At 37.8% G+C, this 24,667-nt stretch overlaps 1 protein-coding gene across 3 annotated transcripts in view; it reads left to right on the top strand.

The window, feature by feature from the left end:
• The window catches only part of LARP4 (La ribonucleoprotein 4), a 72,507-nt gene that overhangs the window by 5,668 nt on the left and 42,172 nt on the right, over window positions 1-24,667 (top strand). For 2 of the 3 annotated variants that reach the window (XM_026000314.2, XM_026000316.2), the window contains exons 2-4: window positions 17,516-17,663; window positions 18,306-18,458; window positions 21,641-21,716. In XM_026000314.2, coding sequence (XP_025856099.1) covers window positions 17,516-17,663; window positions 18,306-18,458; window positions 21,641-21,716 — 377 coding nt within the window. The remainder of the gene's footprint in view (window positions 1-17,515; window positions 17,664-18,305; window positions 18,459-21,640; window positions 21,717-24,667) is intronic. The other variant, XM_026000315.2, reaches the window with a different exon arrangement.

Here is a 24,667-nt window from a genome sequence, read left to right as displayed (position 1 = left end):
GGGTGGCTCAGCAGTTTAGTGCCTGCCGAGATCCTGGAGTCCTTGGATCAAGTTCCGCATCGGGCTCCCTGCATGGAGCCTGCTTCTCTCTCTGGCTGTGTCTTTACCACCACCACCACCCCCATGAATAAATAAATCTTTAAAAAAATAAAAGTGAGAGAGAGATACTTTTTGAGTTCTAATCTGAGCCTTGTTACTAATTTACCCTTATTCTGGGTAAGCCAACAGAGTAATTACCTTTAACTTTTTTATAGTTTTTAAGAGTATACTTTTAATTGGGCAAATAAAACTTTTAAAACAAGAATGAAGATTGCAGTATGTTAAAATATAGACTCATTTACATGTAAGATTTAAAGGAATACAAATAATGAAAAGGAAATAGATGGTTTATATTTCCTTTTTTAGAAAAAAATTTTTTTAAAGATTTTATTTATTTATTCATGAGAGATACAGAGAGAGAGGCAGAGGGAGAAGCAGGCTCCATGCAGGAAGCCTGATGTGGGACTTGATGTGGAACTCAATCCCGGGGCTCGAGGATCACGCGCTGGGCTGAAGGCAGGCGCTCAACTGCTGAGCCACCCAGGGATCCCTAGAAAACAATTTTCTAATGGTTAAGTGTAGGTAAATGTAAGAAAAAGAAACTTTTGAATATCATGTACTCCTGTGTCTTCTTTTGTCTGTTATCTTGTGATAGAGCCAAACTTGGGTTTAGAAAAATATCTCTAGGGCAGCCCCGGTGGCGCAGCGGTTTAGCGCCGCCTGCAGCCCAGGGTGTGATCCTGGAGACCCGGGATCGAGTCCCACATCAGGCTCCCTGCATGGAGCCTGCTTCTCTCTCTGCCTGTGTGTCTCTGCCTCTCTCTCTGTGTGTTTCTCATAAATAAATAAATCTTTTTTTTTTTAAATCTCTATATTTATAAATGATTGGCTCTAAGCCAAAGACAGAGAAGTACTTTGTTTACTTCCAGAGAAGTACTTTAGATGAATCTTACTAGGGGTAGCCTTTGAACAGTAGACTTAAAGCCAGACTCCAAGGATGAGAAGTTAAGTTTTGTTTGGTTTCTATATTATTGAGGGAAGAGAAAAAAGCATTTTCTGTGTCAGAGCAAAAAGTCGCGAATAATCCAGGGTTTGTGTTGTACTTAGTTGGCCAGTACTTCATACCGTTAGATACTGCAAACTACAAAATAGGTTAGTCTGATCCTACCCCTCATTTTGTCCCAGATGGTTATAGTGTACACCTGTTTTTCTGGAATAGATATCCCACCCTGTTTAATTCTCAAAAATGTCCTGATTTGTATGATACCTTTTATTTTTCAGAAGAGACCAAGGATTCACTGTCTGCTTATTGGCAGTGTTTTTCCCTATATTACTAACATAGTGCACATAATTGGTACTAATATATTTGTTGTTGAATTAGCTATGAGGAATTAAATTTGTAGGATTTACAAAAACTTGCAATTAAGCAAGGTAAGAGAAATATAGGATTATTCTAGCTTTTTGAGTTAGGTGAAGGAAAAAGTGGGGCAGTGATTGAGTAATAATGCTAAGATACATTTATATACATGGAAAGCCTCCCCCAGGGAGCCTGACTGGGGCTTGATTCCAGGACATAGGGATCATGACCTGAGCCAAAGGCAAACACTTAACCAACTAAGCCACCCATGTGCCCCATTGAGGACTATTTAAATTACTTAAATGCTAAATAGCAATAGGGTTCTTAATCTTAATAAGGGGGTTAGTTCATGAATCTTCTATAGAACTTTCTAGGGAGAAGTCTGTAGTTTTATATTTTCAGAGTAATCTTTGGGCCTCCCCCTCCACCAAAAGCTAAGCCACTGATACATGGAAGCCTGTTTTGTTTTGTTTTGTTTTGTTTTGTTTTGTTTTGTTTTGAAGCAGCAACAGATGCCATCTGACTGAGGTGTAGTGGGAATTTGGGGATATAAGTCTTTCCTTCTGATACCAGAGGATTGACAGTATAGTAATAGCTTTACTGAGGAATAAACCTCAGGTTTTCTTCCACAGTGGAGAATAAGTGAATTCTGATTTTTGACTACTTGCAGAGCTCAGGTGGTCTAGTTACTTTGCTATTCAAAGTGAGGCATAGACTAGCAGCAGACTTAGTTACCCAGGGGATGGATTCTCAGAATACTAACTCTCAGCCTCTGCTACTGAACTGCTGAATCAGAATGTGCATCTTAGCAAGATCCCTAGATTCTTTTTTTTTTTTTTTTAAGATTTTATTTATTTATTCATGAGAGACACACAGGCAGAGGGAGAAGCAGGCTCCATGCAGGAAGCCTGATGTGGGACTCGATCCCTGGTCTCCAGGATCACGCCCCAGGCCAAAGGTAGCGCTAAAACGCTGAGGCTGCCCTAGATGATTCTTATACACATTAAAATTTGAGAAACACTCATGTAGCATTTATTTATCCACTGATTCATTTAACAAATGTTAGCTTCCTGTGTGCTAGTCACTGTTCAAGGTACTAGAGAACAGTAAATTGTACATAAGGTCACTGCCATTGTGGAGCTTGCTGACAAAATAATTCAGATAAAGATAAGTGCTTTGTGATAGAGGGTAAGTTTTATTGCATAAACTGCCATGAATATTATCTTTTTTTTTAACTGAAAATTAAATGACCCTAGGATAGAAAATTACCTTGGCCCTGAGATAGAAATCAGGCCAGAGCTGCATTGACTTCTGCTCTGAGGACCCTAGTTATCCGGTGGCATATCCATTTTTTCTGGATTATTAGCCATTGTAGGCAGAACTGAGCCAGAGACCATTGGCTTGTTGAGGAGATTTATAATATTCTTTAAGTGGTATGTAACTGGTTGTCTTTTTTTTTTTTTTTTTTTTTTTTTAATAACTGGTTGCCTTAAAAAAGTTTTCTCTAAGGTAATTGTAGTATAGTTAATAACCACTGTAAAAATGTATTGGCAGACTGTCCCAACTGCCTAGGTTCAAATCCTGCCCCTGCCTTACTAGCTTTGCAACATTGGGCACATTACCTTCAGGTAAAATAACTTTTTTTTTTTTTTTTTAAGATTTTATTTTTAAGTAATCTTTACACCCATTGTGGGGCTCGAACTCACAATCCCAAGATCAAGAGTCACAAACTCCACCAACTGAGCCAGCCAAGTTCCTCTAAAGTAACATTTTTCTTATCTACAAAATGTGAGTGATAGTGGCATTTAACTGAAGTTGTTATGAAGATGAATCAAGCGTTCCATAAATGTTAGTTGTTATTCTTCTCTGTCAGAATGGATGGAAAATCCTCAGTTTAATTTTTATTTTTGTTTCCTGTGAACTACCCCTAAGCATATTCTAGTAGGAAGGACTCTGATGCTTTATGCTAGATGAAATGACAGATGTTTATTTTATGTCCTTTTTTTTTTTTTTTAAGTACTTGTAATTTGGTGGTCTTTTCAATATTGGAGATGTAAAAATTAAACCTGGACGATTGATTTGCCATGAAGCATATGACTTTAATCAACTTACACACTTTGTTTTTCAGCATTTATAGGGTTAAGTGGCATGGGTTTTCTGTTTCTGATAGTAAATAGGTAAGTAAAACAGTTGGTTATACACGACCAAAGAGAGTTTCACCATATTCATGATGACTTTTTCCTGACTTGGTTCTGTTACCTTAAAACTGCTGTCTTTTATGATTGGAGGGTTTTGCCAAGAATTTGATGTCTTTCTTTTTTCCTTTCATTTATATAACTCCTCACATAGGAACTGGCATAAAATGGACCAATAATGAAGACTGCTTTTGGCATATCTGGTGATGATACATATTGTTTAGGTATAGAGGTGATGATTGATCTCTCATTTTTATAGACTGACAATTTGGATATTTCTGTGGTGATCTTGGCAGATCGTTTCAGAGTGCACTTGGACAGTTTACATCCTTTAATAGATGTTTTATGTAACTGTAGCCTCAGGGGCTTACTTCCAGTTCCGTGGAAGAGATAAGGATTTTGATGGAATTTTTTTATTAAACCCTAGACAAAATGAATCAAACATGGTTCTTGAACATTTAAATGAGAAAAATAAGCCTTTATTGTAGTTAAACTGTCTTGTTAGATTCGTTATTGTATCATTTTAAAGATTATTTGTCATAGAAAAACACTTTTGTTGGACATTTTCAGTTTCCAGTTTTTCTTTATGTAGTAATTCAGTATAGGACATTCTTGTATAAAGCTTTTAGGTTTAAACTTACTGCAGTAGGTTAAAGAGTGAACATTTTAAAAGTTATTTCATATCAATATTGGCAAATTGCTTTCCAGAAGTGTTAGGACAGTTTTTATTGTTGTCCAGTTTATTGCATCTTTGTCAGCATCTGGCATTCTAATTTATGAAAATTTACCATAGAGGTTAAAATGAAATAATTGATTTAGTTTGCATTCCAGTGACTAATGTGATTGAATATTTTTCCATGTTTATTAACTGAATTATCTTTTTGCTTTGTGCTTTTCTTACCTTCTTTGAAAACAATAGCCTTTTATGTCAGTTGCTTCAAATGATTTTCCCAGTTCATGTGTCTTTTAATTTGGATCTTAAATGTTTCATTATATATTTCCTGAATGTAAAAGCAGTAGATGTTAATTGTAGGAAAATACAGAAAAGTACAAAAATGGAAATAAAAATGCTACTGCTCACAGATAACCAGCCATAACACTGATTTTTAGTCTCTCCAGTCTTCCAGTCTTTTCATAAAATTCAGAATTTCTATAAGGTAGCAACTTGCTTTCCCCCAAGTTTCCATGAACACTTTCAGTGCTTTCTATAGTATTTCCCTCCACTTATGAGAAATTTTATTTTGAAATAATTACACATTTCACAAATTGCCAAAAAAGCGTACAGAGTGGTGTCATGTACTTTTATGTGTAGTTTCCTCCAGTAACACCTTGCCATAACTATAGTATGATGTAATAGACCAACAGATTGATACTGGTACAGTCATCACCAATTTTATATTAAATCTGATTTTAACGCTCTGGGATATTCTCTTTATATGTATGGGTAGTCACAGTTATAGAACAAATCCTCTCTGGCTTATTTCTTAGTCCACTCAGACTACCATAACAACATCACAAACTGGGTAGCTTATAAACTCAGAAATTTAATTCTGGGAAGTCCAAGATCATGGAGCCAGCAGATTTGGTACTTGGTGAGGACTTTCTGGTTCGTAGTGCCTTTTCACTATGTCTTCACATGTTGGAAGGCGCTAGGGACTGTGCTCTCTTTTAGAAGAGTGCTAATCCATTCGTGAGGGCTCCAGTCTTCTGACTTTGCACTTCCCAAAAGCCCCACCTTCCAATCCCATCAAATTGGGCATTAGGATTTCAACACATGAATTTGAGGAGTACACAAACATTTAGACCATAGCAGTTGGATGTTTCTAATTTTTCACTATTATAAAATTAGTATGGTGAACATCCTTGTACTTATGTAGTTTTGCATATCTCTTTCTTTTGAATAGGAATGACAAGTAGATTTTTAGATCGAAGAATGTTTATTTTTTTTCAATGTTTTTTAATTGAAGTATTATTAATATACGTGTTCTGTTAGTTTCAGGTGTACAGTATGATTCAGTAATTCTAACATTACTTAGTGCTCATCATATTAAATGTACTCTTAGTCTCCTTTATCTGCTTCACTTATCTTCCCACCTACCTCCCCTCTGGCGACCACTAGTTTGTTCCCTGTATTTAGGAGTCTAGTTTTTGTCTCTGGTTTGTTTCTTAAATTCCACATATAAGTGAAATGATACGATACTCATCTTCCTCTGGCTTATTTCACTTACTGTTACATTTTCTCGGTCTATCTATATTGTCGCACATGGCAAGATCTTATTCTTTTATGGCCAAGTAATATTTCATAGTTATATATATCATATCTTCTTCATATATTTGTTTATGGATGGACACCTGGGTTGCTTCCGTATCTTGGTTATTGCAAGTAATGCTGCAATAAACATAGGAGTACATCTTTCAAACTAGATTTCTTTTTCTTTGGGTGGATACCCAGTAGTGGAATTACTAAAAGCATATGGTGATTCTTTTTTTATTATTTATTTTTAAATATTTTATTTATTTATTAGAGAGTGTACATGCACTCACACATGCCCACACTTGTGTGGGGAAGGGCAGAGGGAGAAGCAGACTCCCCACTGAACAGGGAACCCACTGCCAGGTATCCCAGGACCCTGGGATCACGACCTGAACTGAAGGTAGATGCTTCACAGACTGAGCCACCCAGGCACCCCGGTAATTCTATTTTTCAAAGAATGCATATTTTTAAGGCTTTTGATAAGCATTGTTAACTCTTAGGAAAATCGTATGAATTACAGCAGCGAACTGATAGTTTCCTTTTATAGTTATGAAAATGACATTAAGTAGTTCAGTAGGTAAAAATGATATTCTGTAAATAACTATTCTGCTTGTTCTTTGTACATTTTCCCTCTTTGACAGATAATCTTATTAATTTATACTCTGTTGTTAATAAGATTGGTATTGTAACCTCCTAGACCTTTTTTGTTTTTACATTTGTATTTATCTGTACTGTGATTTTTTATGTTTGTTGACATAAATGAGAAAACAAAATGTTTTGCAACTTGATTTTTTTCCCTGTTAGTATATACAGGCCTATCCTTTTTTTTTTTTTTTTTAACTTTCATAGTATTCCTGTTACAAGTATATTACATTTCATTTAACCATTTACTTAGAGATTTATATTTGTTTTTAGCCTTTCACTTAACTAATCAGTGCTGTAATATATATCCTTATAAGTGTGTTTTTGTGTACATTAATGGCTAATATACTAACTAGTTTGGTGAAAAATAAAAATATTCCCAGGAGTACTTCTTGTCTGTATGCCATCGACTTCACACTTGGATTAATCGTGATACTATTAGCAAGGATTTATGGATAGCATGCTACCGAAAGGCATCTAATTAATGATTTTGATTAATTAAATGCTTTTTTAAGATTTTATTTATTCATAGACACAGAGAGAGAGGGGCAGAGACACAGACAGAGGGAGAAGCAGGCTCCACGCAGGGAGCCCAATGTGGGACTCGATCCCGGGTCTCCAGGATCACACCCCAGGCTGCAGGCGGCGCCAAACCGCTGTGCCACCGGGGCTGCCCGATTAATTAAATGTTTTGTTTTTTTTTTAAAGTATTTTATTTTATTTTATTTTATTATTTTTTTTTAAATTTTTTATTTATTTATGATAGTCACAGAGAGAGAGAGAGAGGCAGAGACACAGGCAGAGGGAGAAGCAGGCTCCATGCACCGGGAGCCCGACGTGGGATTCGATCCCGGGTCTCCAGGATCGCGCCCTGGGCCAATGGAAGGCGCCAAACCGCTGCGCCACCCAGGGATCCCCTAATTAAATGTTTAATGAAATAGTTCATCCCCTTTTCCTTGGGCAAGCTTAGTGCCTTTTGGAATAAGAATTATCAGTGGGCTGGGTCAAAAGGGAACATCCGTTAACAATACTTGGGAGCGCAGTGTGCCAAACCCCTGCATCCTGACTTGAGACAGAATAAGAAGGCATCAGGCTATCACTAATTTTTTATCTCTTCAGTGGCAGAGGTAGTGGTGATTTGAGGGCTCTTGTCTGACTCTTGGCTAATTCCCCAAGTTTGCAGAAATGGGCTCTGGTCCTTTAGTTATTGAGTAGATTTTTTTCTATCCTCACATGCTTGGGGTATGGACTTTGCATGGGCAGACCATTAATATCTCAGAAAGTAGGAAGCTCAGTCAGTCATTCCAGGAGGTGGATAGAAAGCAGAATAACAGTCATTGTACCAACATGATGCTGCCAGGCACTGAGTTCTCAGTAACAAAAGGACAAGCTTTCTTTCTCAATATCAAAAGTTAATTGCTGCGTGGTAGGATACCACCTGAGTGGGAGCTTACCAGGAATTTTTTTGGGGGGGGGGGCCACTGAGCAACAGCTCCTGACTTTGGCCCTTGATCTTTGTAGTCTCTTCTTGTCTCTGAAGTGAGGTGGGCTCTTTCCCATCACTACCTGCACTGAAATGCATTTGGTTTTTATTTTCTGTACTCTGTTTAAAATCTAATCTGATTGCTTTGGGGCATATTTTTTTGAATTATATTAAATATGCAGGACATCACTCTTTATAATCTCCATATAGCTAAAGACAAATTTAATAACTTATTTGACTAAATTGGGAAGCCTTCTAGAAGTTGAGCTTTGAGTAAATCTGTGTAATCTCTAAATAAGTAATTGACTTCTGACATAAAATACTTTTAAACACTTGTTTATAAAAATATCATGATGAAACATTGAAAAACTTCGTGGTAAAAAATTCTGTTCTCATTAATCTAAATTTAGAGAACAAATTGATAGTTACCAAAGGTGGAGGGTAGAGGAGGTTGGGTGAAATAAATGATGAGGAATACAGAGTATACTTATGATGAGCACTCAGAATATGTAGGATTATTGAATCACTATATTGTATGCCTGACTAATAAAACACTGTGTTAACTATACTGGAATTAAGAAAATTCAGGGTGCCTGGGTGGGTCAGTTGGTTAAGTGTCTGACTCTTGGTTTCAGCTCAGGTCACAGTCTCAGGGTCAAGAGATTGAGCCCTGTGTTGGCCTCATACTCAGCATGGGTTGTGCTTAAGATTCTCTGTCCTTCTCTCTTCCCCCCTCCAACTCTTTGCTTGCACGTGCATAGTACATCTCATCAGTAAAAGGTAAATTTTCCATTGTAATCCCACAATATTTGGGTATTTATTTATAAATTAAGTGTATGTGGCATATATTTTTTAAGATTTTATTTATTCATGAGAGAGACAGAGAGGCAGAGACATAGGCAGAGGGAGAACCAGGCTCCCCACAGGGAGCCCGGTGTGGGACTCCATCCCTGGACCCAGGATCATGCCCTGAGCCAAAGGCAGACGCTCAACCACTGAGCCACCCAGGAGTCCCTGTGACATAATTTTGTATCTTAAATATCAACCTCAGTCTCTTTAATAGTGAGTATTTGTCATATTTGGAGCCCCCAATTTTTGAGTAGCTTTCTATATTTGCAGAAATGCCCATATTGAGTCAGGCCTCTGCAGTGTAGGCCTCTGCAGTGTTGTACTAGTCAGAATTCAAATTCCCAGATGCTCTTGTATCTAGATGGATGCATCTTAAATAACATTAAGAGCCACTAGTCAGACACACCCATAGATCACTTTTGTTTGAAAATACACAGTGTAAGGAAATGAGGGTTCTATTCATAACTTTCGATTTTGCAGGAAGGAGCGGAAGTAGAGATGGTCACCTTTAAGTGGAGGTGTCAAGGTTAAGTTCCTAATGAAAAAGTGACTTTGGTCCTGGCATGGTAATGGATTTGAATTTTGGCATTTAGCACTTGTCTGTGGCAGGGATAGGGATTTCCTCATCAAGCCACGTCAGCATTATTTTGGGTGATGTTATCTTTGCACCTATTTTCAGCCTTTTCAGTGACATAATGGCAGTGACACTGTCCTTGAATAAATTACCTTTCTGTTAATTTACCTAGGTGGATCCTAAATATTGACTAATAAAAATCCTTGGTAAGATATTTTTGGTATAGCAGACATTGTTCAGGTGTCTACTTAGTGGCAAATGTAAAGATGATACGCATTCTAAAATTGCAAATTCATGGGGTCAGTTAAGTGGCTACCTTTAAATAGTATCTTGGTACCTGGGTGAGAGGGTGGCTACACCTGGTGCTGTAAAAAAACTAATTGGTTTCCTCCCTAAGCTAATTATGGTTGATGTAGTATTGTGAATTAATATCTTTAAAGTAAGATGTTGCTGTGATTATTTAAATGGCACTACTTTGAGAGATGTGTTTGCTCTGCTGCATGGTTTGGCATTTGGTTACTTACTTTGATGTTACTATAAAAGCTTTTAGCAGCCCTGAAACAAAAAAACAAGAAGAGGGCAACCCAGATGGCTCAGCGGTTTAGTGCCGCCTTCGGCCTGGGGCCTGGTCCTGGAGACCTGGGATCAAGTCCCGCGTCGGGCTCCCTGCATGGAGCCTGCTTCTCCCTCAGCCTGTGTCTCTGCCTCTCACTCACTCTGTGTCTCTCATGAATAAATAAAATCTTTTTTTTTTTTTTTAAGATTTTATTTATTCATGAGAGACACAGACAGACAGGCAGATGTAGATAGAGGGAGAAGCAGGCTCCTCACAGGGAGCCCAAAGTGGGACTTGATCCTGAAACTCTGGGATCACACCCTGGGCCAAAGGCAGATGCTCAACCGCTGAGCCACCCAAGGTGTCCCGAAATAAAATCTTTTAAAAAAAAGAAAGGCACTTCAACATTAGACTTCCATTTTAAACTCAGTCCACATGAAAAAAAGAGAGATTGTATCAACTCAGATCTTGTAGCACCTCTGAAGAGTAAGGAAACTTGCTAAAAATTCTTTTTGCCCTTATGCCTCTACTGTTTCATTCAAGTAGAGAGTTGAAGATCTACTCAGCCTGGTTTGTGTTGGTAGCTGATATAGAGCAGGAAGACCTAGTTTCTGCCTTCCTTGAGGCCGCTACCTAGCTTTAGAACACATTTAAATAACCTATTATAGTGGTTAGCAAAATAGTGGAATGTACAAATAATAGAAGGGAGAGTGGACGTAATGGACAAAATAAAATCAGGTGCCCAAGGTATGTAAAAACTATAAGGTATTTTGGTAGAGTAGGTAGTATGTTTTTAAAAATGAAGAAATTGGGGCCAGTAATTGTGTGATTCCTGGGTAGCAGAATAAAGTTGTTGTTGTTATATAGTACTTGTCTCTCAGTTGTTGAAATTAACTATAAATTTAGCTTCTTTGAGACAATATTGATATTTTTTTAAGGAGTATTATAAATTAGATGTTCTGGATAACAACTGAAAATATTGGTTAAAATATCTTTTTTTAAAAAAAGATTTATTTATTTATTTATTTATTGGGAGAGAGAGAGGCAGGCAGAGACACAGGCAGAGGGAGAAGCAGGCTCCATGCAGGGAGCCTGATGTGGGACTCGATCCCGGGTATCCAGGATCACACCCCAGGCCGCAGGCAGCACTAAACTGCTGTGCCACCAAGGCTGCCCTAAAATATCTTTTTTAAAAGTTTTTTTTGGGATCCCTGGGTGGCGCAGCGGTTTGGCGCCTGCCTTTGGCCCAGGGCGCGATCCTGGAGACCCGGGATCGAGTCCCACATCAGGCTCCCGGTGCATGGAGCCTGCTTCTCCCTCTGCCTGTGTCTCTGCCTCTCTCTCTCTCTCTGTGACTATCATAAATAAATAAAGATTAAAAAAAATGTTTAAAAAAAAAAGTTGTTTTTTTTTTTTAAGCAGAACTTTAAGCTTGTCAAGAAAGCAAATGAAATCATCAGACCAAAATTAATCAAGTAATACTCATCCAAAGAGGTAAGCAGGTCATCTGTTGGTTCTTAGTGGCCCAGAGCTTTGGTTTTAATTGGCAGTGCTTAGAGATAGGACACAAGGTAAACTAGGGGGGAAAAAGGCAAACTTTCCCAGGGAAAAGGAAACTTGTCAGCTTTAGCTTTGGCTCTGGATGGGTAAGGCAGGGGTCTTCCCTAATAATTTTAACCACAGATGCTTTTTTTCCCAACGTAGAGCAAAAATTCACATTATGTGTTGTTACAAAAAAACACAAAAACCCACGTTGAAAATTAATACCAGATTTGTAATTTTAGTATGCAGTCATCTAGCAGAGGGAAGACAGTCCTCTCCTAGAAAGCACATTTTAAACATAATCTTAAGAATTAACCACAAATAGGGATACCTGGATGGCTCAGCAGTTGAGCGTCTGCCTTTGGCTTGGGGCGTGACCCCTGGGTCCTGGGATTGTGTCCTGCATTGGGCTCCCTGTAGGGAGCCTGCTTCTCCCTCTGCCTATGTCTCTGCCGCTCTCTGGGTCTCTCATGAATAAATAAAATAAAATAAATAAAATAATAAAATAAAATATTCCCATAAATAAAATTCCAAGGAAAATGGGCTTACAATATAAAATCATAAAGCATGTGAGAGTCATAATGAGCATGGTTTAGCAGAAATAATACTACAAAAGCAACCCCTCAAGGATTACAATTACAATCATTAATTGTAATTATCAAATATGGACTATAAAATTAGAATATTTTATATGCTTGAAGGAAAATACTGAAATGAGGTGCTTGGGGGCTTAATAGGTTATGCATTCAACTTTTGATTTCAGCTCAGGTCATGATCTCAGGATTATAAGATACAGCCCCGCATCAGTCTTCATACTGGGCATAGAGCCTGCTTAAGATTCTCTCTCTCCATGAAAGAAAGAGAGAGGGAGGGACGGACGGACAGAGGAAGAGAAAAGGAAGGAAAGAAGACAAAAACCATTAGATAGATTTCATTTTGGAAATGAAAATTATTTTAAGAAAAGAACTTAGAAGGGCGCCTAGGTGGCTGAGTGGTTGAATGTCTGCCTTCAGCTCAGGTTGTGATACCAGAGTACTGGGATGGAGTCCCACATCAAGTTCCCTGCAGGCTTCTCCCTCTGCCGATGTCTCTGCCTCTCTATGTCTCTCATGAATAAATAAAAATCTTAAAAAAAAAAAGAAGAAGAACAACAACAACAACAACAACTACTTAGAAATTTAGTGGACAAGTTAATTTCATCTTAGAAACAGATGAAGAGGGCAGCTGGGTGGTTCAGCTGTTTAGCGCCGCCTTCTGCCCAGGACATGATCCTGGAGACCCGGGATCGAGTCCCACGTCAGGCTTCCTGCATGGAGCCTGCTTCTCCCTCTGCCTGTCTCTCTCTCTCTCATGAATAAATAAATAAAATCTTTTTAAAAAAAATTTGCTGAGGGGGATCCCTGGGTGGCTCAGCGGTTTAGCGCCTGCCTTTGGCCCAGGGCGCAATCCTGGAGTCCCGGGATCGAGTCCCATGTCGGGCTCCTGGCATGGAGCCTGCTTCTCCCTCTGCCTGTGTCTCTGCCTCTCTCTCTCTCTGTCTATCATGAATAAATAATTAAAAAAAAAAAAATTTGCTGAAAGGGAATATTTGCCAAGTAAGAATTCTTTATACAAAAAAAAAATTCTTTATACAACAGAGGTAGATGGTAAAAATAAAGGCATTTTCAAGGTACCACAACTTTTAAGAGTTGACTTGAGGAAAAAGGAGGGATCCCTGGGTGGCTCAGTGGTTTAGTGCCACCTTTGGCCCAGGGCGTGATCCTGGAGACCAGGATCGAGTCCCGCCCGCCTCAGGCTCCCTGCATGGAGCCTGCTTCTCCCTCTGCCTATGTTGTCTCTGCCTCTCTCTCTCTCTCTGGAATAAATAAATAAAATCTTAAAAAAAAAAAAAAAGTGAATTATGTCCTTGAGGGAGAAGGAACATGATTCCACAAGAAAGGTGTGAAATGTGAGAAAGAATGATGTCCAAAGAAAGTCATCAGCATTTATGTAAACTTAATAAATATTGACTGGTTAAAACTAAAATGTATATATTACATATATACAGGCACAAAATGCATAAAATAATTTTTGATGTTAATGTACTACACAGTGTAACATTTATGCTGTTTGAAAAAAAGGTTATTTTCAGTTTTATATTTTTTTATGACTCAGATTTAAGGTAACATTTTAACGGAATGCTTTATAAAAGGAAAAAAAATCCCTGATTATTGAAGCAGATCATGTCCCCCTCTAGCCCATAACCATGTTTATGTACTTTTTTGCAGTTGTAATAATCTGTGAACTATAATCATTTGTGGTTAATACTTCCACTTAATCTCTGTGTGTCTTTAATTGGATATATTATTTCTCATATGGGATAATCTGGAAAAGGGAGATACTAATATGAGTACTAATTTCAGGGCGCTTGGGTGGCTCAGTTGATTAAGTGGCTGCCTTCGGCTGAGGTCAGGTTCTGGGATTGAGCCCCACCACATGGGGCTCCCTGCTCAATGGTGAACCTGCTTCTCCTTCCCTTGCTGCAGCTCCCCCTGCTTATACTCTCTCCCTCTCTCTCTCTGTTGAATGAGTAAATAAAATTTTTTCAAAAGTACTAATTCCTAGCCCACAGAATTGCTTCACATATTTGCTTTTGTTATTGTGGTGATTATGGTTTTTTTCACTTCATTTTGTGAAAGCATTTTCCATTTTTGATGGTTTCATATTTCATCAATCCTCTGATGCACATTGTTGCACATTATAATTTCTCTGGAAATTGGGATACATCTTAATGATATTCGATGTCACAGTTTAATAAATAACAGTTTTTTCTTTGATATAGTAGTTCCTCTTTAGATTTTATAAAATATGGTGATGTATTTTTATAATTTTGAATGGTTGTGTAATGCTTGGGATCCCTGGGTGGCGCAGCGGTTTAGCTCCTGCCTTTGGCCCAGGGCGTGATCCTGGAGACCCAGGATCGAATCCCACGTCAGGCTCCCTGCATGGAGCCTGCTTCTCCCTCTGCCTATGTCTCTGCCTCTCTCTCTCTCTCTGTGATGACTATCATAAATAAATAAAATTAAAAAAAAAAATTTTGAATGGTTGTGTAATGCTTTACCTAGTGAGTGTGTCATAATTTCCTTTAGTCCTCGTCTGGGTTATTTCCATTTCTTGGCTCTTATAAATAATGCTAATATGTAAGAATGAGGTGCACCATTTTATACAGTCTCCATTAAAGAATGAGTTTGTAAATTTTATGCTGATATGGGAATTTTTAAAGTGCTTTACTAATCTAATAAGTGCTAAGTGGTACTTTATTTTCCTATTGTGTGCATATATGTGTATTTTTTCTAGAATTTTATTTTCCTAGTATTAATTTATTTTAGATGGTTTTTTTGTTGGAGTTCTATGTATGTTATTCTGTAGTTCTCAGTTTATCTTTTGTGATTAGTACCTGTTTCTTCAAAGTGAGTTTTCTGTGACATAATAGTTTATATTTAACTTTTAACCTCACCTTGCAATTTTTTTGATATGCATTAGTGATTGGTAGTATACCCTTGAGAGTTTATCATCTTCTGTTCAAAACTAATGTGCCTTATAAAAAAGGACATGAAGTTTTATACTGAGTGTTAATTGCTTTTCCATTATTGATAGAATTTTTGGGGGGTACTTGGGTGGGTCAGTCGGTTAAGTGTCTGCCTTTGGCTCAGATCATGATCTCAGGGTCCTGGAATCGAGCCCTGGCATCAGCAGCATTGGCATCGGGTTTTCTGCTCGGCGGGGAGCCTAATTCTCCCTCTTGCTCTGCTCATGCTCTCTTGCTCTTGCCCTCTCTCTCATAAATAATAACTTAAAAAAAATTTTTTTTTGGTTCTTAAAATACAGACTTCTTACCACAATTTATAGTTGAGAAAAATCGAGAGAGAGGAGTTAAGTTTTCCCATGACCATACATTTGTTAATATCAGAGCTGGGTTTTGAATTCAGGTATGATCTAGAGCTTCAACCATTGTATGTTTAGATAATAATTATTAACTACCTTGGAATAATTCTATTTTGCTTTATTAAAGCCACATACTACTCTGCATAACAACTATATAAATTAAGGGTATTTCTAGTAGCTATGTGGCCCGTTTGCTGTATCTTTTTCACTTACAAATCTTATTCATTAAATGAATCTTTTTACTCTTTCATTGAGTTTATCAAGACTCAGAAATTGATTTCTCTTTCTGAGAATTGTAGTCTTTGTTAATTGCCATTCCCTTGGGTAGAGACGTAAGTAGTATTTTCAGAATTGAGGAAAGTGATGAAGGGGTAAGTTTGTAAATATATAGGTTTTATTCTATTAAAGTGCTTATTATAGAATTAAATACTGGGGTGGCTCAGTCAATTAAGCATCTGCCTTTGGCTCAGTCAGGATCCCAAGGTTCTGGGATTGAGCCCTTCATGGGGTTCCCTGCTCAGTGGGGAGTCTGTGTCTTCCTCTCCTGCTCCCCTTGCTAGTGCACACTCTGTGTCAAATAAATCTTTAAAAAATTTTTTTAAAAATTAAACGCAGTTCACTCATAGGACATCTAGGTTATCACAAGCTCTTGACAGTTCTCTCCTATCAGTCAGAAATTAAGCTATACGTAAATTATTAAATCAAAATCAGCTTAGCTGCAAAGGTAAGGTTCTGGGAGGGTATTGCCCTAGTAAAGGCAAAAGGGGGGCTATATTATCTGTAGAGAATTTTATAACAATAATGAAATTAACTAAAAGGGCTATACTTGTTATTATCCTATAACTGACAGTTCTGAACAGTGTCAACGATAAAATACTGCCCACTGCCACCACCATTTTAAGGCCCAGCTCTTGTTCCCAAGAGGTGAATAAACCTTAACATGGAAAAGGACATTGTATCTCAACTTTCTCCTTTTTCCAAAATTGTGATTCAGTTGATAAAAGGAAGCAATCAAAAAATATATTACAAGCTGTAACAAGGAAACAATGTTTCATTGATTCATCATACATATAAGTCATGTTGGTCCAGCTAACTGCACAGTAGCGGAAACTCAAAACTCAAGTAAAACAATGGCATCAAGATTGCTGTTTTGGGGCAGCCCCGGTGGCGCAGTGGTTTAGCGCCGCCTGCAACCCAGGACGTGATCTGGAGACCCTGGATTGAGTCCCATGTCGGGCTCTCCGCATGGAGCCTGCTTCTCCCTCTGCCTGTGTCTCTGCCTCTCTCTTTCTCTGCATCTCTATGAATGAATGAATGAAATCTTTAATTAAAAAAAAAAAGATTGCTGTTTTGTTGTTTTGTTTTTTCAAGATCTTGAGTAATCTATACACCTAACATGAGACTCGAACTTGTGACCCCAATATCCAAGAGTTGCATACTCTACTGAGTCAACCAGATTACTGTTTTTGACTTGGGAAAAATTTCCAGTGATAGAATCACTCAGACTCAAAGGTCTCTCGTCACAGCATAGATGGCAATAAAAATTACGTTCTCTGGAAAATATTTCTAGGTAACTCAATTTGCTGTAAATACACAATAATGCCAAAGATAGTTGAATAGTCTGAATAAATTTTATGACCTTTGTAAGTAGATTGGGATAAAGCAGCATTTTATGTTAATTGTTAACAGGGATAATATTTTTTGTTGTATAGGTAGCTAAGTTTTATATATGTACATTTCAAGTCCGTCTCCTTAAAAAGATTTATTTTCGGGGCACCTGGGTGGCTCAGTGGTTGGGCATCTGCCTTTGGCTCAGGTTGTTATTCCAGGGTCCTAGGATCAAGTCCCACATCAGGCTCCCCATCTCCCTCTACCTATGTCTCTGCTTCTCTCTGTGTGTCTTTCGTGAATAAATAAATAAAACCTTAAAAAAAATTGATTTTCAAGATGAGCCCAAAATTTTAAAATATAATTTAATACTTATTATTAAGTTACTTAGTATTATTGGGGTTTTTTTCACGTTTAAAATAAAAGTCATTATTTAAATTTATAATTTTAATGTGCTTTTAAAATTTAAAAATAGATCCTTTGATTATTTAGCAGGTAACATCTAAAGGAACTGGTTTAAATCCTAATGCCAAAGTATGGCAAGAAATTCCTCCTGGAAATACGGATGCCACTCAAGTAACTCATGGAACTGAAAGCTCTTGGCATGAAACAGCAGCCACATCAGGGTCTCATCCTGAGGGTAAGTCCTAAATGTTTCATCAGTATAAATCATATTTTGGTTTAACATATAACCAAACCAGTTTATAGAACTTTGGGGTATATCTTTTGATTATTTGATTAAATATATTTATACATGCTTAACATGTAGTTTGTACACAGTTCTTACTTATTTTTAGTATGAATGGATTATCACTAATTTCAAATAGTAGCTCTATCTTTCGGTCTAGCATTTAACCCATTCATGATATGGTAGTTATAAATTAGTTTTGATATACCATCATTGGCAATGCTATTTACTCACTGTTTAACTATGGGTATAACTTAACTTCTCTGTGCCTGTTTCCTTTCCTTCTATAAAAACATTAATAATTACTTTTGGCATAGGATTTTCTGAGAATCAAGTGAACAAAAGTACATGAAGCTGCACAGAGTTAGTACATAGCGCTATATGAGTTTAAACTATTGTTAATCATTTTAGCTTGACCATAATGGTAAACTTATCTCCCTCAAGAAGAAAACTCTTACTACAACCATGTGGACATTTTCCCAACTGATCAGATTCCTTAAAATATTATTATTATAGAAGATCTAGTGCCCAGGGTTCCTAAAGATAGGATTTAAAGAATTCCTATTTACTTTCAGTATGTTTTCTTTAATACAGGTAATACAGAGCTTTCAGATGATATGTGTAAAGAATATGAAGTAATGTATTCATCTTGCGAAACCACCAGAAATACTATAGGCATTGAAGAATCAACTGATGGGATGATTTTAGGGCCAGAAGATCTGAATTACCAAATATATGACGTTTCTGGTAAACTTTATACTTTTATTGGTAAAATGAACATACAGTACACTAGTGTTTTTCCCCTTACAGTTTATCATTTATTGTTCTAATAAACCTTTGGCATTGATCACTCTGTTTTATTTGAAGAGAACTGTGTGTTATTGAAATACTAGGTTATTTTTATAAATCTGCTTTCAAGTGGCAAATGTGAAAATTGTGATTTGAAAAGAGTATTTAAAGATCCTATTAAAAGATAATATGAAATTAAAGATAAAAGGAAAAAATAGTCAATATAGTTAAGAGACCTATGTTACAATTTTTCAGAGAGCCCAAGTTTCTTGGCATTGATTAATTGGGATCGATGCAAGTTGTCAATTTTCCCGTTACTTTTGTTAGTATGAAATGCATTTATAAATGTGAAATTGCAGGGATTAATTTTGAGAAAATGGCTGTATTAAAAACATTGTTCTACTACAATTCAACTTGTGAAATTTTTTTCACATTTATTTAATTAACAAGGGTAAGTACTTGGCTTGGACTTAAAATGGATAAGATATAAAGAAACTAAAAATGGACCATAGACCCCAACTACCTATCTTGATTTTTCTGATTTAAAGGATCTCTTTGGGGCAGCCCTGGTGGCTCAGTGGTTTAGCTCCGCCTTCAGCCCAGGGTGTGATCCTAGAGACCCGGGATCGAGTCCCACATCGGGCTCCTTGCATGGAGCCTGCTTCTCCCTCTGCCTGTGTCTCTGCCTCTCTCTCTCTCTCTCTCACTCTGTCTCTGTCTCTGATGAATAAATAAATAAATAACATCTTTAAAAAATAATAATAAAGGATCACTTTGGAAAATAAATGTAAAAAAATAATAAATTTTTAAAAATGTAATAGCGAGTAGTCTTTCTATTGCTGCTTAGTTCTGTGACTTCAGTCAAGATACAGTAACCTTTGTCTCCAATTTCCTTACTTATTATAAATATTTGGACTGGATTTCTAAGTTTTGTCAGCTTCTAAATTGATTTCTGAAATGGCATAGGTGATATTCCGTATAATAATTTAAGGTGGTACATTCTCCTCCCTACTTGTGGTCATAATATACCTGATCACTGGGTATATTAAACATAGAGTTGGTTTTAGTAATGTGGCAACTAGTTGATATTTTAATAAGTTTCCTGTAATGACATTGAAAAGTGAAATTATTATTCATATTTAGCTAGCACATTGAGGTGGTTGGATTTTGTATTAGAAGGATTGAATGGCTCAGCAGTTTAGCACCGCCTTCAGCCCAGGGCCTGACCCTGGAGACCCAGGATCGAGTCCCACATCGGGCTCCCTGTGTGGAGCCTGCTTCTCCCTCTGCCTGTCTCTCTCTCTCTGTCATGAATAAGTGAATAAAATCTTTTTTTTTTTTTTAATTTTTATTTGTTTATGATAGTCACAGAGAGAGAGAGAGAGAGAGGCAGAGACATAGGCAGAGGGAGAAGCAGGCTCCATGCACCGGGAGCCTGACGTGGGATTCGATCCCGGGTCTCCAGGATCGCGCCCTGGGCCAAAGGCAGGCACTAAACCACTGCGCCACCCAGGGATCCCAGTGAATAAAATCTTAAAAAAAAAAAAATAAGGGCAGCCCGGTTAGAAGGATTGCATATACATAGAAATAGTATGCTTCTTACGTGTTTTTGGTTGTTTTTTTTTTTTAAGATCTTATTTATTCAGGGCAGCCCCGGTGGCCCAGCGGTTTAGCGCCTGCCTTTGGCCCAGGGTGTGATCCTGGAGACTGGGATCAAGTCCCACGTTGGGGACACAGGCAGAGGGAGAAGCAAGCTCTATATAGGGAGACCGATGTGGGACTTGATCCCGGGTCTCCAGGATCACGCCCTGAGCCAAAGGCAGCGCTAAACCTCTGAGCCACCCAGGCCACCCTATTCTTTTCATTTTTCTTTTTTTTTTTCTTTTCACTTCTTGATTGTAGAGCACTATATCTTCCTAGGACTATTTATTATTTTAAGATTGTATTTATTTATTCATGAAAGACACAAAAAGAGAGGCAGAGATATAAGCAGAGGGAGAAGCAGGTTCCCTGTAGGGAACCCGATGCAGGACTTGATCCCGGACTGGGATCCCATCCTGAACCAAAGGCAGATGCTCAACCACTGAGCTATCCAAACGTCCCTTCCCAGGAATATTTAAAACAAACATCCAAAGGATCAAATCAACTCTCACAGCCCTCTATGCTTTCAGTTATTTAAACTCAGATTACAAGACTTTTTCTTTCAGAACTCAAGCCTGAAGAACTTTTTTATTACAATCTTACACAAAACATTATAGACTCAAAGCATGTAATTTGTCATCTTCTTAAAAAGCATTAGGGACTAAGCGCTAATTTCCTTTAAATACAAAAGAATGCATATAAAAATATATACATTTTGCACCTGATTTTGCTACTACTTTGTCTTACTACTCAAGATTCAAAGCAGTATTAGGTATTAGATTAACTTCATTAAACATGAATATAAGAAAGGGCACCTGGGTGGCTGAGATGGTTAAGTGTCTGCCTTCAGCTCAGGTCATGATCTCAGGGTCCTGGGATTGGCCCTGCCTCAGACTCCCTTCTCCCTCTATCTCTCCCTCTCCTTCTGCCTCTGCCCCTCCCCTCTGCTTTGGGTGCTCTCTCTCTGAAATGAATAATGAATAAATAAAATCTTTTTTTTAAAGATTTTATTTTTTTTAATTTATTTATTCATGAGAGGCACAGAGAAAGAAAGAGAGGCAGAGACACAGGCAGAGGGAGAAGCAGGCTCCATGCCGGGAGCCCAACATGGGACTCGATCCCAGGACTCCAGGATCCTGCCCTGGGCCAAAGGCAGGCGCCAAACCACTGAGCCACCCAGGGATCCCCAGTTATCACATTTTTAAAGTATTTAAGGTAGTGTTTTACAGTAGGGTAGCCAGGTACCTTCAGTATAATAGTGTTGTGTTCATTACTTGATAAAATAATTTTTAAACTGATCTGAAATCTATCTAAAGAAAGGATAGGTTGAAATTAGTTTGACTTTGTTATAATTCAGTTAAGCTGAATTCTAAAAATAATACGGTTTTGTTGTGAATTTTAATTTGTTCATACTCTGTGACATATTCTGAGTACAATATGTAATGTTTACTACCTGTGATAATTTGGTATTAACTTCTTTCTCTGTTTTTTAATTTTAGGAGAAAGCAGTTCAGCAATTTCTGCAGAAGACCTAAAAGAATGTCTGAAGAAGCAATTGGAATTCTGTTTCTCCCGGTAACACTATTCATTTTTGTTTTTACTGAGATTTCTCATTTTTTTAATAGTTTGGTTAGTGGGGCACCTGTGTGGCTCAGTGGTTGAGTGTCTGCCTTTGGGTCAGGTCGTGATCCTGGGGTCCTGGGATTGAGTCCTGCATCACGCTCCCTGCGAGGAGCCTACTTCTCTCTCTGCTTCTTTCTCTGTATCTCTCATAAATAAATAAATAAAATCTTAAAAAGAAAAAAAAGAATAGTTTGGTTAGTAGATGTAAAATATCTGTGAAATAGAGTGAGGAATGGTGGTTTTAATTTACTTCAGTGATTTTTCGGGGGGAGTATATTCTTTAGTCTGTTTCTTAACTAAATTTAAAGATGTAATCTCTGATTGGATATACCAAGGATCTAGTCTTCATGGAAAGATAATGAAATACTGGATTGGATTACTTATGGATTGGCTCTTGGATACTTTTCCTAGGAACATATTCAGGTTTAGGATTCTCATTAAAAGTGACTATATTTTGGGACACCTGGGTAGCTCAGCAATTGAGTGTCTGCCTTCGGCTCAGGGTGTGATCCTGGGGTCCAGGATCGAGTCCTGCATCAGGCTCCTTGCAGGGAGTCTGTTTCTCCCTCTGCTTATGTCTCTTCCTCTCTCTCTCTCTCTCTCTGCCTCTCCTGAATAAATAATATTTAAAGAAAAAAGTAGTTATATCTTAATGTATATTTTCAGTAATTAGCTTGTATAACGTGTGATCATGGAATTATATTTAGCAAGATAGGTGGATGGGCATAGAATTTATGTTACCAGTGTCTTCTATTAAATAAGGAGTTCTTTCAGGCAAATGTTTCAAGATGTCTTTTCTTTTTTTTAAGATTTTATTAATTAATTTATTTTAGAAAGTGCATGCATGGGCCAGGGAATGGGGAGGGGGAAGGAGGGAATGTCAAACCAACTCCATCCTGATTGCAAGCCTGACATGAGCCTCAGTCTCACAACCCTGAGGTTATGACCTGAGCCAAAACTAAGAGTCAGCTACTTCACCAACTAAGCCATTGAGGCGCCCCTCAAGATGTCTTATTTATAGATAACAATTATGTAGGTAATTAATAGTTTAGATCTCATGAAACTTCAGTATTATAAAACCGCCCCTTCCAAAATAAATAGAAGTTTGGATATGTATGCAAAGGTAACACCTTCTAATTTTCTTATATGTGGTGAGAAGTAGGACCAGTAAAACAATTTTTCAAGCTGGAAACCTGGATTTTATCATAAACTAACTTTTCTTTTCTTTTCTCTTTCTTTTTCTTTTTCTTTTTTCTCTCTCTCTCTCTCTTTCTCTCTTTCTCTCTCTCTCTTTTCTTTCTTTCTTTTGTTTATTTTTTAAGTAAACTCTATGCCCAGTATGGGGCTTGAACTCATGGCTCTGAGATCAAGAGTTTATGTGTCCACCAACTGAGCCAGCCAGGCACCCCTAGGCTTCTTTCTTTATACATGATATATTCTTGACTCAGGTTTAATTGTTTTTTTAATTTTAAGATTTTGTTTATTTGTGAGAGACACATAGAGAGAGGCAGAGACATAGACAGAGGGAGAAGCAGGCTCCTCACTGGGAGCCTGATGCAGGACTCTATCCCTGGACCGGGATCAGCCCTAAGCCGAAGTCAGACGCTCAACCGCTAAAGCCACCCAGGCATCCCAGTTTAATTGATTCTTTATCTGAAATAGCCCCTCCCTTTTCCCCTCCTTTTTATTCTTTGACTTTATAATCTAGTACAGGATAAAACAATAAAAATAGGAGTTTTCTGTCTTTAGTCATTTGTGCCTGTGATACACTTCTTTTTCTGTAACATACATGCAATAGTTATTTAAAAATTTTTGCCTACTAACTGGATCATTGATGTGTTTGCTTATATTTGAGTTTATTTCTCTTGGTTCTCTGTCATAATTTCCTGCCTTTTTGTTGTCTTACAAATTTTGATTATATGCTGGACATTACATATAAAAGAAACTAGGAGCTGCAGGTAATGTAATTTTTCCCTTTAGACAAGATTTGAGCTTCTTGTAGGTGGAAGTAGATTCATTGCTTCAATCCATTCGGAAGTTGAGCTGGGTTAGGGCTGAGCAGCCACCTTAATTAAACTCAGTCTACCTCTGATTTATCTCTGTTCCTTAGGCATCACCTTTTTTTAGTCTTTTGACTTAGAAGTTGCCTGTTAACTGTTACCTCAATCCTGAAACACCAAGGGGAATTTAATCTTTTTCTTGAGAGGTTTGAGGTTAGCTCTTTAGTCTCTTAACCCTGTTAAGCTTCAAAACCTGGCAGATGTCTTATGGGGGAGACCTACTTGTGTTTGATGCAAGCTTTGTCCATCCCCAGGAACTTCCACAAAACCACAGAGATATTACTCTCCCTTTTCAGCCTGACTCCCATCTCCCTCCTTAGAGCACAGGAAATGTCATATGGGGGGAAATCTGTATGTTAGGAGCTCCTATAGTTGGCAGTTCACAGTGCCAATCCTGGGCAGCGGCCTAAAGCTCTGCTGGTTTCGCTCTGGCCCCGGATCTTTGAATGCCTGCAGGAAAGAAAGATGATCTTTCTGGAATTTAGTTTTGTTCTTGTAGCTTTTTTCCTCCATCTCCAGAAATATGGTTTTTGGAATTTAGCCAGGCTTTTTAGTTGTTGGAGTAGGTAGGAGCTCTGGTTTTTCATGATTTCCAACATCCTACTCAGAACTTTGATACTCAGTTCAAACCAACTAACTGTCTGATTGGTCTGTGACTCAACAAAATTGTTATTAGTGCATATCAGGTATTGGTCATGAGTAGTCAAATCATAGATGTGATTTATATCCATTACTTTGACTTCTGACAAGATACAATTTCTTTAAAAGTTTGACCAAGGTTGGGCCACGAGGTGGCTTAGTCAGTTAAGCATCTGACTTTACTCAGGTCGGGATCTCAGAATT

This window comes from Vulpes vulpes, chromosome 8, assembly GCF_048418805.1.
Source record: "Vulpes vulpes isolate BD-2025 chromosome 8, VulVul3, whole genome shotgun sequence".
NCBI classification, from domain to species: Eukaryota; Metazoa; Chordata; class Mammalia; order Carnivora; family Canidae; genus Vulpes; species Vulpes vulpes.
The sequence above is the reverse complement of the archived record's forward strand: the minus strand, read 5'-3'. Positions and strand labels throughout refer to the sequence as shown.